Source organism: Sphaeramia orbicularis, chromosome 19 (genome assembly GCF_902148855.1).
Source record: "Sphaeramia orbicularis chromosome 19, fSphaOr1.1, whole genome shotgun sequence".
NCBI classification, from domain to species: domain Eukaryota; kingdom Metazoa; phylum Chordata; class Actinopteri; order Kurtiformes; family Apogonidae; genus Sphaeramia; species Sphaeramia orbicularis.
Window position 1 is genome coordinate 13,599,727 of NC_043975.1, and position 12,918 is coordinate 13,612,644.

Here is a 12,918-nt window from a genome sequence, read left to right on the forward strand (position 1 = left end):
AGCCACTAGTGAATGTGATAAATAAGGACAAATATATATTTTAAAAAAATAAACAGAAAGAGGAAAAAGTAACAAATAACAGCACATACTAACAGAAGAAGAAGAAGAAGAAGAAGAAACATCTTTGTTGATGTTATTGTAGTGCATCAGATTTTACTTGTCATTGTTCTTCACTGGTAATAATATTAAATCTGGAGTATTTAAGCCACTATTGAATGTGATAAATAAAGACAAATATATTAAAAATAAAAAGAGGGAGAAGCAATAAATAAAAGAAGATACTAACACAATAGAAGAAGAAGAAGAAGAAGAAGAAGAAGAACAACAACAACAACAACAACAACAACAACAACAACACATGTCATGGTTTGGAACTCAGCCAGTTATGCACGGATGTATTATTATTATTATTATTATTATTATTATCATTATGATTTTTATTTTCTATTCCATAAGCCACAGTTATCTTCCTCTCATTAGTTCTGATGCTTGTTTGTAAATTATTCCATCGGCGGGAAGCCAGGTGAGACTAACACAGCAAGCCCCGCCCACCGTTACCTTAAAAGTCCACAGCACGGAACTATGATTGGTCCAGAGCTACAGCTGCTGCGAACGGTGAGACATGGCGGAGTTTGTAGTCCCGCAGAAAGGACTTCTGAAGAGTTTCTACACTTGTCAGACATGTCGGAAGAAGTGGATTTAAGGGCGAAAATGTGTTCGTAACGCGCGCGGGGACGGAGGTTAAAGCGGCGGAGGAGTGTTTTCAGGAGGAGAGCTCGTGCTGAAAATGTGTTGTCATCTCAGTGCAGTCAACAGCCTTGAGCAACAAACATGGCTGCTTCTTGTGTATCCTTCGATTCGGGTCGAAAACCGTCCGAACTGGGCCGCTGAGGACCGTTTCGGGGTCTGTCCGTAGTAGCCCGAAGAGAAGTTGACTTTCGGCAGGGATTAACGGAACGGCTTGAATTTGTGCTAAAGCGAAAAAACAAAACAAAACGGAGATGGAACCTAAGCATAAAGAGTTGTTGGAGAAATGTTACCAGAACTTAGTGGAGTCGATAACAGATGCAGACCGAGTTGTGGATGTTTTGGCTCACTGTGGGACTCTGAGCCAGGCTGAACGCTTCGAGCTGGGACACAACTGCACCTCCAACTCGGAGAAAGTAGATCTACTCCTGAAAATACTCATAAGGAAAGACAGGGACTATTTTGCGGAGTTTTGCTCGGCTTTGGAGAAGACGCACCCTCACCTGCATTCTGTGCTGCTGAATGGAACCGGACCAGTGGATCACACAACTGGTAAAAAACCTCAAATTTATACACTGATTACATGTGACACATACACACACTGTTTTTATTTTGATTTTAACCCTCCGGTATCCGGGTGCGCCTTTTAGGCACACTTAAAAACTTAGTGATTTAGTGATTTATTCCAAACATGCAATGAAATTTAACATATATGCACTTGCAAAACATACATAATAATACAAATATCAAGAATCATAACAATCTTAGTCAGAAGAAAAGCACAATAATTCCATTTACATGCCCGAAAAGGGGCAAACTTCATATTATTTTTCACAATTTAAATAAGGTTAGAATTCAAAAGTTGTTCATTTTTGCATGATCTTTCAAATTGTGGCCACCAACTAAAATTTGCACATTGTAAACAAAAGAAAATTACCAGACTAGCATCTGTCTCCCAAGTGTGCCTAAAACGCACTATTTGTTCCATTTGATATGTATGTTTAGGGCTGACCTGGATTTGAAGAAATAAAATCAAGTTAGAGCAGAAAAATAAATCAATATTAAATATTTAATGGTTTGATTTATAGGTGTGCATTTCACGCACACTTGGTGACAGATGCTAGTATTTTTTAACATTTAACCCAGCGCCAAAAATAATAATGCAAATCAACCAGTGTTGGAGTTAATCATTGACATATGCCAGGATGAAAAAATCTAATAATATGTGATCCACTTTTTATGTAGTATATTGAAAAAAAAAGAATAATTTTTGGTGTTTTTTGCATCCAAAAAAATGGTTTGTTTACATTACAAACATGGTATTTAAAGGGTTAAAAAATGTGACAATTATTGAGTATTTGATATATTGATTTACAGCTCAAGTTGATGAAATAGAAAGAAGTGTAAAAGAATTAAAAACAAACTGTATGAAAATTTTTTTGACATTATTCCAGATGTGTGCCAAAAAGGCACACTTGGTGTTTAGTAAGGCCCTTGGTGGACGGGATACAGGAGGGTTGATCCAACCAGGTTTCGATTCAGCCCAGAGCTGCATGATCTAGCCTAACATTAGGAGTATTGACCATATGACAACTTGATGAAGGGCATGATGACTTTTCCTTTGGGCAGGAATAAAGAGGGAGAGCTGCACAATCATGTGACTTGATGCTTATTTACACTCACACACTACAGTGCTTGTTTCTTTTTCCATGCCACTAAAAAGCACAGCCCGCCTGCCAGCCCTTTGTCAAAGCATTTAATGGATCTACAAGGACTCAAACAGTCAATGTAGTGACAGCATGAGTGTGTGTAAATCAATAACCCACTGTCAAAGTCAAACGGATGGGTGAAGAATTAAATGAGTGTTAATGCACACACTGCAGGCATTTATTTAAAGAGGATATAGTGGGACAGAATATAGAGACTTGTACAAAAAGGGAGCCTGCAACCATTTATTCAGAACACATCCTCGAAGTTCATTATGACAGCTATTAATGCTCAATAGGATAGAATGGAAAAAGGCAGTAAATCCTTGGAATTCACAAGTGAGTTAGTGGTTTTGTGCGTGCCGATCACGTTCATATTCATCACTTTGGTACAAAAATATGCAAGAAAACCTCAAAAGGCTTTTTGATTTGCAGCAATTTTAACCCGTAAAGACCCACTGCTACTTTGATGGCAGTTCCCAAATTCATTTGTCATCATTTACTATAATATTATCCTCTGTATTTAGTGACAATCTGATATTTTCCTGTATTCAATTTGCTAATCATGTAGATGTTCATGAAATAATATTTTATGGAGATGGGGTGGGATTAAATAAATTGCACTTCTTCCCACCCCTTTTCGGACATGTAAATGAAACTGTTCTTCTGTCTGATTGTTTTGATGGTTGATTTTTGCAGTATTATTTATGTTTTGCTTCTTCACATATATGTTAAATTTCATTGCATGTTCAGAATAAATCACAAAAATCACAAACCACAGATTAAAATTGAGGGTTATTATAACAGAAACAGAGAAAACTGAAAAAAATTGACTTTTTCAACAAAGATATCAACAACAGAGCATAAACCCAATGTGTTCATCCACTGTCATTGATCAGGCTCCATGGGTTTTACTGGTGAATCAATGTTGTAGAAGATGACTGTGTTTCCAGGTTCACTACAGAGCCTCTGAACATCCAAATGGGTCATATTTGATGATGATTTGAAGCTGAGGATCTGTAGTTTAACTCAATTATTTACATGTATTGATAGGATTAGTGGATTAACAGATGGGAAATATTTTACATCAGTAGATACTTTTGGTTGCTGATAGCTGTTTAGGTCTTTATGGGTTAAGTATTTACAGCCTGCTGAAACTCTCCACAGGTTAAAAGTGCAGATATTATGAAGTGGTGTTGTATGAAGTACTTGGTCATAGTCACTGTATTACCTGTAGTACATAGTGGTTGACACACTCCCTATTTGGAGAAGCAGACAGGAATACAGGTTTGTGACATTGTGACTATAAGATACCTATTTTGAATAGAAATCTCATATTTTAGCAAAAAATCTAATACCGTTTCACATTATGGTACAAATCTTTTGTCTAATTTTTTTTTCAGTTTATTTGCATTTTTCTACTGTCAAAGCAGCTTTACGACATAAAAGTAGACCTTTTCACCACAGGTTGTCTGTTTACATAATATCATGACTAAAAATACATAAAAGGTCTTTTCATGCTCATGAAATTTACTCCTTAGGCAACTCACATGCTCTGGGATGTAAAATTACTGTTTTTGGCAGGAGTCTGCTTATAAAGAGAACAATGTTTCACCTTCAGTTCCTCTTACAGAAGTGAAAATATTCTAATCATAGAGTATGCTTTTTTGTTGTTTGGGCCTGGCTGAAATACATTTACAACATATTTTTTAGCCTGCATGTGTAATCCTCACCAAAAGAAGTACTTTCAAAAGGATTACATTGGTTACAGTCTAAGGCACAACAGGTAAAATAATGCAGTCATGAGAATAACTGTGAGAAATCTTCCTGTTTTGCTCTATATAAAGGCATTCTAGTGGTTGAAATTGATTCATTTGTTGTAATATATTCATTGTCAAAGTCTTTGCCTAGAAAGGTGCTTATTTTATTGAACATTATTATATTTCAACAAATCTCACACATTGCAGCCTGTGAGAACTGCATTTTGTTATTGTTGTATATTGATAGATTCTATAGACTTCATAAAGAAAGCTACGTTTTAATCATGGAAAACATTACATTAACATTCTGTATCATCCACAACACTTCAAAGAGGACATTCAGCTTTTCTTTATAAAAAAACTGGGGAAAATGTCTGACATTCAGGGAAAAACGTGTGTAAACACATTCTGACACTAAAACAGGATGTTCTTTTCATTTGTTTGTTTTCTGTTCTTTTATTTTTTCTCTTGCTCTTCAACCTGAAGAGATTTGATTTTATTATACTGATGAAAATTAGAAATAAATAAAAATTGTGAAAAAAAAAAAAGAAGACTTTTAGCCATAAAGCATCTGAAAATCATGTTATACCAAACCAGGGATGGGCATTTTAATTATTAGAAGTTGAATAATCCTGATAGTTTATGTCAGTTTAGTCGTCAATGCTTACTCGTGCCTTTCACCCAAAGTAATATTAAAAAAACAATAACTGAGATGTGGGTGGACAACAAGTACTACTTAAAACACTTTTTCAGACTTTTTTTTAACATGCAGAACCAATGCCATAGAAATGAAATAATTCTTTAACCTCTCATCTGGTCTGAAGTGATGTATGGGTACACTGTTGAATGTGTTCACAGGTGCAAAAGGTAGCTTGTTAGCAGTGAACTAAATAAATGATTAATATGAGCCATGTATATAAAAGTAATTATCTGGGTGCAGCGATGTATGCACAGTGGCACACATTAGCATTGTTAGCTGCTTCATTCGCTTTCAGCTATCGTGTCATACTCTGTGAGCAGAATAGGGAGGTGTTAATTATGCATTTATTCTGTCCTCATTATTTATAAGAGACCTGAAGCTGCACAGGGACTTCCATCTTTCTAAGCTTTCTCATTTTTGCGCTGCATTTCACAATCATGCAGGGACTTTAAAACAGTGTACTGATTTTTTTTTTCTGCTGCTGCAAGAGTTTTTTTTTTTTTTTTTCCTTAGTTTGTGAACATGCTCAGAGCTGGCACAGTGTGCAGCAGCTCCCCGTTGGTAGTTGCACAGGACGCAAATGGGCTGAGCTGCTTTTTTGCTACTGGGCAGACAGGTTTCTCCAGCGCACAACCAAAAGCAGAGCCAATCCCAAGGAACACAGAAGCTTGTTAGAGTCCACGTTTTGAAATAATATGCACTGTCAGCAGCCCGATCCACTTACACTCAAAATACTGAGAATCCCAGAGCACGGGAGACTAGGTTGTGTTAGAAAATTGTGAATGAATGAGATTTTCATTACCAAACCACAACAGAACTCAACCATAACATTAAGATACTGAATGCAGTCAGCTGGAATATTCGCAGAGCTGCAAGAGTCTCACCGCGGTGGGAGAATGGTAGATTTCCTCAGGCTTATTAATAAACACAGCTTTTCTGTAGTTTTATATAACCATAGCTGCAGGGTTGACAGCAGACACTTATTGTTTACAGATTGTTCTCACCTTCTCGTAAAGAACAATAACGTGACGGCAGTAAACTGCATCATAAGGGTGTGTATCAGGCTCATGTGTTCTCTTTTCTGTGCTGTGTCACCACTAAACAATGGTTGTCTTTGAACTACAGCCATGAACAGTACAGGGGTAAGAGAAACAGTTTGATTATTTTTGCAAAATCAACAGGTTTGATTTGGTGTTTTTAAAGAAGTGATATTTTGCTTTTTTTTTTTTTTTTAAATGGAATTATGATTTTAAAACATTTCCCTGTGGTTTACATAAACTGTAAATGCTATGCTTGGGTCTGAATTCTTCATTAATTCAACTCCACAGGCCCATCTTCAACCTTATTTTTAAGTAATGACAGGAGAAAGGTCATTTTTAGTGCTGGCCCTTTAAATGCAAATGAGCCACTTCATACCCCACCCCCTCCAGGTTGTTGACTGTCCCATTCAGCCACTTGTTTGTTAATACAACCAACAACTGAACATTTTAGGAAACTGACTCAAAGTTTGGACATATTTTCAGTTTTTACTACAGCCGCTGCTGCTGACAAACTCAGAGAAATGTTTGTCAGAAGTCTTGACCTTTATGTGTGCAAATGTTGTAATGTAACTAGTTATAAAACGTAACAAATTAAGCAGGAATTGAAACGGGTTGTAGAAATCCACTTGATTTGTTTTCCAGAATGAATATAAAGATGGCTTTGCAAATTCAAATTTTTTGAACTATTAGGGTCCAAATACACAAATAAATGTACTAAAGACTAATAAAAGTGGGTTTAGCAAGATATAACCCCTTCAAGTTGGGTTTCATATAGTACTTTTACATTTGCAAGGAAAGATTGATTCAGTTCTTGCTTTTGAATATATTCTTTTCATGAAAAAGGCAGAGTTTTGGGGGTTTTGTAATTATTATTTATGGTTAGGAGCTATTCTCTAGCTATTTTCAGAAATGAAGGGGTAGAGCATTCAGAACTAGAAGCACTCGGAGAGCGCAGACCTCCGCCAAGGCTGATCAGTGGCCCCCCCGTGGGCCCCCCCACCCCCGATCACCACCAAAATGTAATCATTTCTTCCTTATCCCATTTCCAACAAACCCTGAAAATTTCATCCAAATCTGTCCATAACTTTTTGAGTTATGTTGCACACTAACGATCAGTGCCCCCCCCCCATGGGCCCCCCCACCCCCGATCACCACCAAAATTTAATCATTTCTTCCTCATCCCATTTCCAACAAACCCTGAAAATTTCATCCAAATCTGTCCATAACTTTTTGAGTTATGTTGCACACTAACGGACAGACAAACAAACAAACAGACAGACAAACAAACAAACAAACCCTGGCAAAAACATAACCTCCTTGGCGGAGGTAATAATAATAAGTGTCATGGCATTACCTGTTACAAACATGCATGGGTAAAATGATGTAAACCAACATAACTGAAACATTTTGTGTGTTTTTAGCTGATGTAGTGAACAAAATAAAATGTTAAATTGTGATAGTCATGTTACAGTAATAATCATAACTGTTTTATCATCTATTCCCTAAGCTGTGCTGGTTAACTGTACAGATGTAAATATTTTATTATATTCTGCATTTGTGTTGGGTGATATGACAATAGAAATCTGTCTAATGAGTCAAAATTTGTAAGTTGTTTCCACAATGGCAGCCTATCTCTTACCGTGTATTGTCTATATTTAGTACACACTCTAGCAAATGACTTCTGGCATGGTCCTTATGCTCTTGTAAGTGTGACTTCCTCTCAAGTTAAACTGTCAGCAGAGCTTGAATTAGACTTTCTCATTAAGTCAATTTACAGGCATATTATTACTCCCCTATTTTCAGAATATGACAGCATTGTACATTTGACAGATTTTGTGCTAACAGTAAAGTCAGGATTCATGTAGTGATGTAGGCTTCTTACCAGATGGAGCGTTTTTTGATGAAGACATGGTATACAAATATTATGTTTTGATGTGGATTCTTGGACATGTATACAGCATATTTGTAAAAAAAAAAAAAAAAAAAGTCTAATTAGTGTATTGTACTGTTTGTCATCTACTGATGCAAAGATAAAGATGCTCTCTGATAAAGATGGATGAATCCGAAGAATTTCTGTTTAGAAGTCGAAACCGACCACTGGTAAACATTATGACCGATAATAGCCTCAATTTCAAAAAGTTGACATTTTCCAAAAAGTGTGTGAAGGAACAAAAGCAGGAGGCTGAATTCACTAAATGGAATGTCTCCCATCCTTGGAAAACTTTGAAAAAAACCCACATAATTTTTGGAGTTTGCACAGTTGCATTTAACCTGGAATATTAGCAGAATATTTATTTTTCTCCACCATGTAAACAGGTCAGTGTATTGGCAAAGGAAAAGAATATTATGTAGATGTAGATGTAGTTACTCTCATTCTGATGAACAGGTTTGTAAATGTGATGAAAGTTCTTGCAACTCTTTTGGAAGTTATTGGAAATTTTCAGTTACACCTACTGTTGACGATGTTTTCATGTGATGTGAGTGCAGTTGATGGTGGTGACATCACTAAGATGGTTTACTTAGTGACAAGAAAACATCAAGGAGAGTGAAATTCGGGGTTCGGACAGGTGCTTGAAATCCTTGAAAATGCTTGAATTTCAGTGTTGTGTTATCAAGGTCTGGAAAGTGCATGAATTTTAGTTCAAGTGGTGCTTGCAATTATAACTCTGATGCGATTGATTGATTGATTTTTAATATTAACTCTGCCAGGTTTGATGACAAGCCAAAGCTACTTACAGAGAGGTGATACATTTGGAAAAATAAAACTATATGTCAAAAAAGAAAATTACCGGGGGCGCTAAGGTCGACTCCAGGTACATTTTTATCTTAATCTTTGTCTCGGGGCGAGTGTGTCTGAAGAACGCCAAGTGGCTTCCCTTTTTTTTTGGATAAAACTTTGTCTTCTCCTTTAATTTCTAAAGTTTTTGCTATTATAAAACATAATTTTAGATGTTTATAGCATAATACAGTGCACATTATTGTGATTAAAAAGTTCCTGTAGGTTGCTGCTACCTCCCTCACGTGCAATACCTCCTATTTCTTTACCTGGCTCACCTATATACCACCAATAAGCTCTTATTTATGCTGTACTTACATGTCTGCCTCAATGTTAAGTGTTGATAGGTGTGTGTTTTTTATTGTCTAGCCACTTTTATTTTGTCTTTGCTGCTTTTTATTGTTTTTTGCTACCCTTATTTCAGATATAGCATAGGTTTTCTTTTATGTTGAGCTTGATTTGCACTGACCTGAAGAGCACCATGAATTTTGTCATGTGATGCCTTGTGCCAATATGATGACAATAAAGCTTCTTAATCTTTATCTTAGATGTTTTACTGCAGCAATAAGGTGCTATGATGTAAAAATGTGAAAATGACCCTTAAAAGTGCTTGAGTTTGACCTTGAAAAATGTGTCCGAACCCTGGAAATTATAAGGATGATGCGAATATATAATTATTTTAAACCATTTCTTCATTGTGATGTTTACAATCACTTTAATACTAAATCATATATACACACCCCAAGTTGTCTGTAGTGTTTTATGAGTTTACATTTAACTGTAGATGCTCTGTCACCTTTTCTGTAGTTTATATGTGCTGAAAGTTTTGGATTTCAGTTTTTTTTTTAAGTCTTGTTTATTCATGGTTTGTTTTATCACAATTTCCATGGCTGTGAATGCGCCGGCTATACATAAATGTTAAGCTGAGATCATAGATGTGAAATTAAATGCAAGACCTAAATATTCATAGACTGTTTCTTTTGATTATCAGTGAAGCGGAGGACCAGCTGTGACCATTTCAGATGTCTTTTGCTCCTGTTTTGACTAAACTTTCTTACAACAGAGACTTAAAGTAGGTACGTCAGTGGTAAACGTTGCCAAAATCACCAATCCGCTGTGTCCGTAGCCAAAAAATCAACCACCATGAGATACTTGAGAAGTTAGGCTTAGTCTGTAGCGAGGTCCAGGTCACATGACTTCCACGAAGCAGAAAAGTGAGTGAGCAGTGACACAGTGAACCTTGCCCATTGAGACACTCTCTGCTCAAACAGAGTCATGGGAAACTTAAGCTCGAGCGAGAACAAAGAGAGCTTGATCCATGGGATGCCACGGTTCCTGAGGCACATCAGTCTTTTTATTTCTTTCAGTCCTTTGCTGGGAAAAAGAGGGGTGAGCCATGTTCGCTGGGCTCCTTCCAGTCTTAATCAAACTCGTAGTCCCCTTTAGCTTGTGGGAACTTTTCCAGGCAAGGATTGATTTAAAGTTCTAGGACAAGGGTAAATACAATCGTTTGTCATGCTCCCGCGCCGAGTCGACGACCATAGACCTTACGTCAGGAGTGGAAGTTGCTGATTTAACCGAACTGTAAGCTACTCACCCCTCTGCCAAGTTACAGCTCAGTCAATACGCACACCGGATCAAGTCTGTTAAACATCTCAAGCATCATTAAAGTGGTCTTTTTCTTGGGATACATTCAGATTCAAGTGTTTTGTTGTACTTATGGCTTTTTAGATTTATGCTTCAGGGTCAATATGTGCTTGCGTTTTTGGTTTACAGAATGTTAACAAAAGATAGTTGTGATGAAATTGTCTGTTTTTTGTCCATTTATCTCACAGTTTCTGGATGTGGTGTGTGTGTATATGTATGCCTTATGCATGCTTACTTTTTGTAGACACGTTGAATCCTTGTGTCATTTGTTCTTTTCATATTCAATTGAGAATCCACAATCGGAAAACGAAAAAATTACTTGTTTTTTCATTATTCATGTACAAATCAAAAAACGAGTTGTTTTTCATTCTTTCGATTGCAAGCACATATTAAAAATTGGAAATAAGCAAATGGACCAAATGTCGGGTTTCATCTTGACATTTTTGATATCCGATTTGGTATGACCCGGAAATTACTGACTTCTTTGTGTTTTACGCAAAGTGGCTTCTACTTAGATTGGCTAGCATGGCCACACTGTATTAGACAAAACAACAATACCTGGAAGATCCTGCCAATTTTTTTCAGTTGTCATGTCGTCCTCCTTGAGAGTAAAGCATTTGCTGCCTCTGAATATCACGAAATTGTCCATGACTGCAGAATGCATTAGGCAGAATACTAGCAAACCCACGATTGTCCAGCTCAACACACAAAGAAGTCAGGGTCATACCAAATGAGATATCAAAAATGTGAAGATGAAACCCGACATTTGGTCCATTTACTTGTTTCCAATTTTTGATTTGTGCTTACAATTGAAAGAATGAAAAACGACTCATTTTTTCATTTGTAATAATAATAATAATGAAATAAGGAGTAATTTTTTTCATTTTCCGATTGTGGATTCTCAATTGAATATGGAAAAAAAAGAATGATACACAGATTACATTGGCTAATCCAACTCCCATTCTAATAGTTTATATGGACACATGTTAGAGCAAGCTCTGTAAAAATGAACTCCTGTTTGACCACTAGAAAATACTGATTTTACTGTTTATCAGTTGAAAAGTTTGGGTCAAAAAACTGAAATTTAGGGTGATATTTTCAACATTACAAAGGACAAGGACCTCAGCTTCAAAATGATGCCAATGCACAAGTATCTTAAAGTTGTAATACCACTGACGGCCTCTAGGATTAGCTCCAAAAAAACCTTTTCTACCATGAATTTACATTGAAATAAACTACTCTCATTGTTTGTATTTGGGCCTCTAATGAGTGATCTGGTGGTCTATCTTTACATTTTTCCTCTATTAATATGATCTCAGGTCAGGTAGAAGTTTCAATGTCTGTTGTCAGGCTTTGATGGACAGGTCACTTGTTAGGTTGATTTCCTGCTGAGTTGGACTTGCAGAGTTTTTTTTTTTTTTTTTTTTTATAAAATGCATGCATTTCTGACAGTAGTTGGTAGTTATGGTTATTAGATTTCACTAAGAAGACTTTACATTGACCATCTTACACACTGCTGATAAAGTTTAGTATTTACCAAAGTTAGTAAGCTAGCGGTTAGCATTAGATCACTTATCCTTTGGAATCCCGCAGTTCAGCTGCTTTTGTCCACATACGGTCACTTTTGGGTCCAACGCCAACATAGCAATGACCAAATCACTAACTGCAGGCTTTAAAACGATATTGTGGTTCCTCTGCCTACCAGTTTTATGTACAGTTGATGTTTACAACTGCAAAATATGCATATGATAATGATCCAAAAAAGGAAAAAGCAGCTTATGTTAACATTTGAGGCACACTCGGATGAATCCAGTCCTAAATGATCTGTTGAAACATCCTCACCTTTCAGAATCAGGGTGATTCAGAGTTTTGATTGTGTATACATGTACAAAATATTCACTTTTTTTATCCTTATTCTACAAAAGATTATATTCCCACTAAGCTGTTGGCATGGATTTCTGTGCATATAAACATAATCAACACAAAGCACCTTACATTTGAAGATACCAATGCAGCTGAATCCATCAATTCCAGGTCAAGGTTTTCATAGTTGTTTATTACATTGCATCAAAATATGGAAAAGTGAAATAACCTCAGCCTCAGTGTGGGCACAGCCTCTCACTTGTGACATGTATCAAAGAATAAAAGCCTTTGTTTATGTGTAATAGCCTATTCCTCCTCCTGACTAGACACGGGGGCTTTCCTTTCGACCATTCATCTCTACATCATCCTTACAAACTGTTGACTATGAGTGTTTTTGTGCGGACCACACAGAACTGACCATAAACAGCCAAGAATCTGTGTCGCAAAGTGAGTAAAAACAGTCGGGGGGCATGTAATCGCAGTGTGAATTTTCATGTCGAAGCTCACTAAGGTTGAAGTGTGTATCAAAGCAACACAGGAGAGGTATCCGCTGATTGTAGCGGTTTCACTAAAATGACTAAATTCCTGTTGTTTTTTTTTTTTTCCCCTCTATGCCAGTATGAGCGAGCCCTTTTTAATGCTTTGCTCAGGCTTTTTCTCTGTACAGTTAATTATGAAT

The 12,918-nt window shown here is 36.6% G+C and overlaps 1 protein-coding gene across 3 annotated transcripts in view; it reads left to right on the forward strand.

Moving 5' to 3' along the window:
* Positions 1-581: 581 nt before the first annotated feature.
* LOC115410372 (disks large homolog 5-like) overlaps positions 582-12,918 on the forward strand; it is a 75,380-nt gene continuing 63,043 nt past the window's right edge. For 2 of the 3 annotated variants that reach the window (XM_030121993.1, XM_030121995.1), the window contains exon 1: positions 582-1,299. In XM_030121993.1, coding sequence (XP_029977853.1) covers positions 1,002-1,299 — 298 coding nt within the window. In that variant the 5' untranslated portion in view covers positions 582-1,001. The remainder of the gene's footprint in view (positions 1,300-12,918) is intronic. The other variant, XM_030121996.1, reaches the window with a different exon arrangement.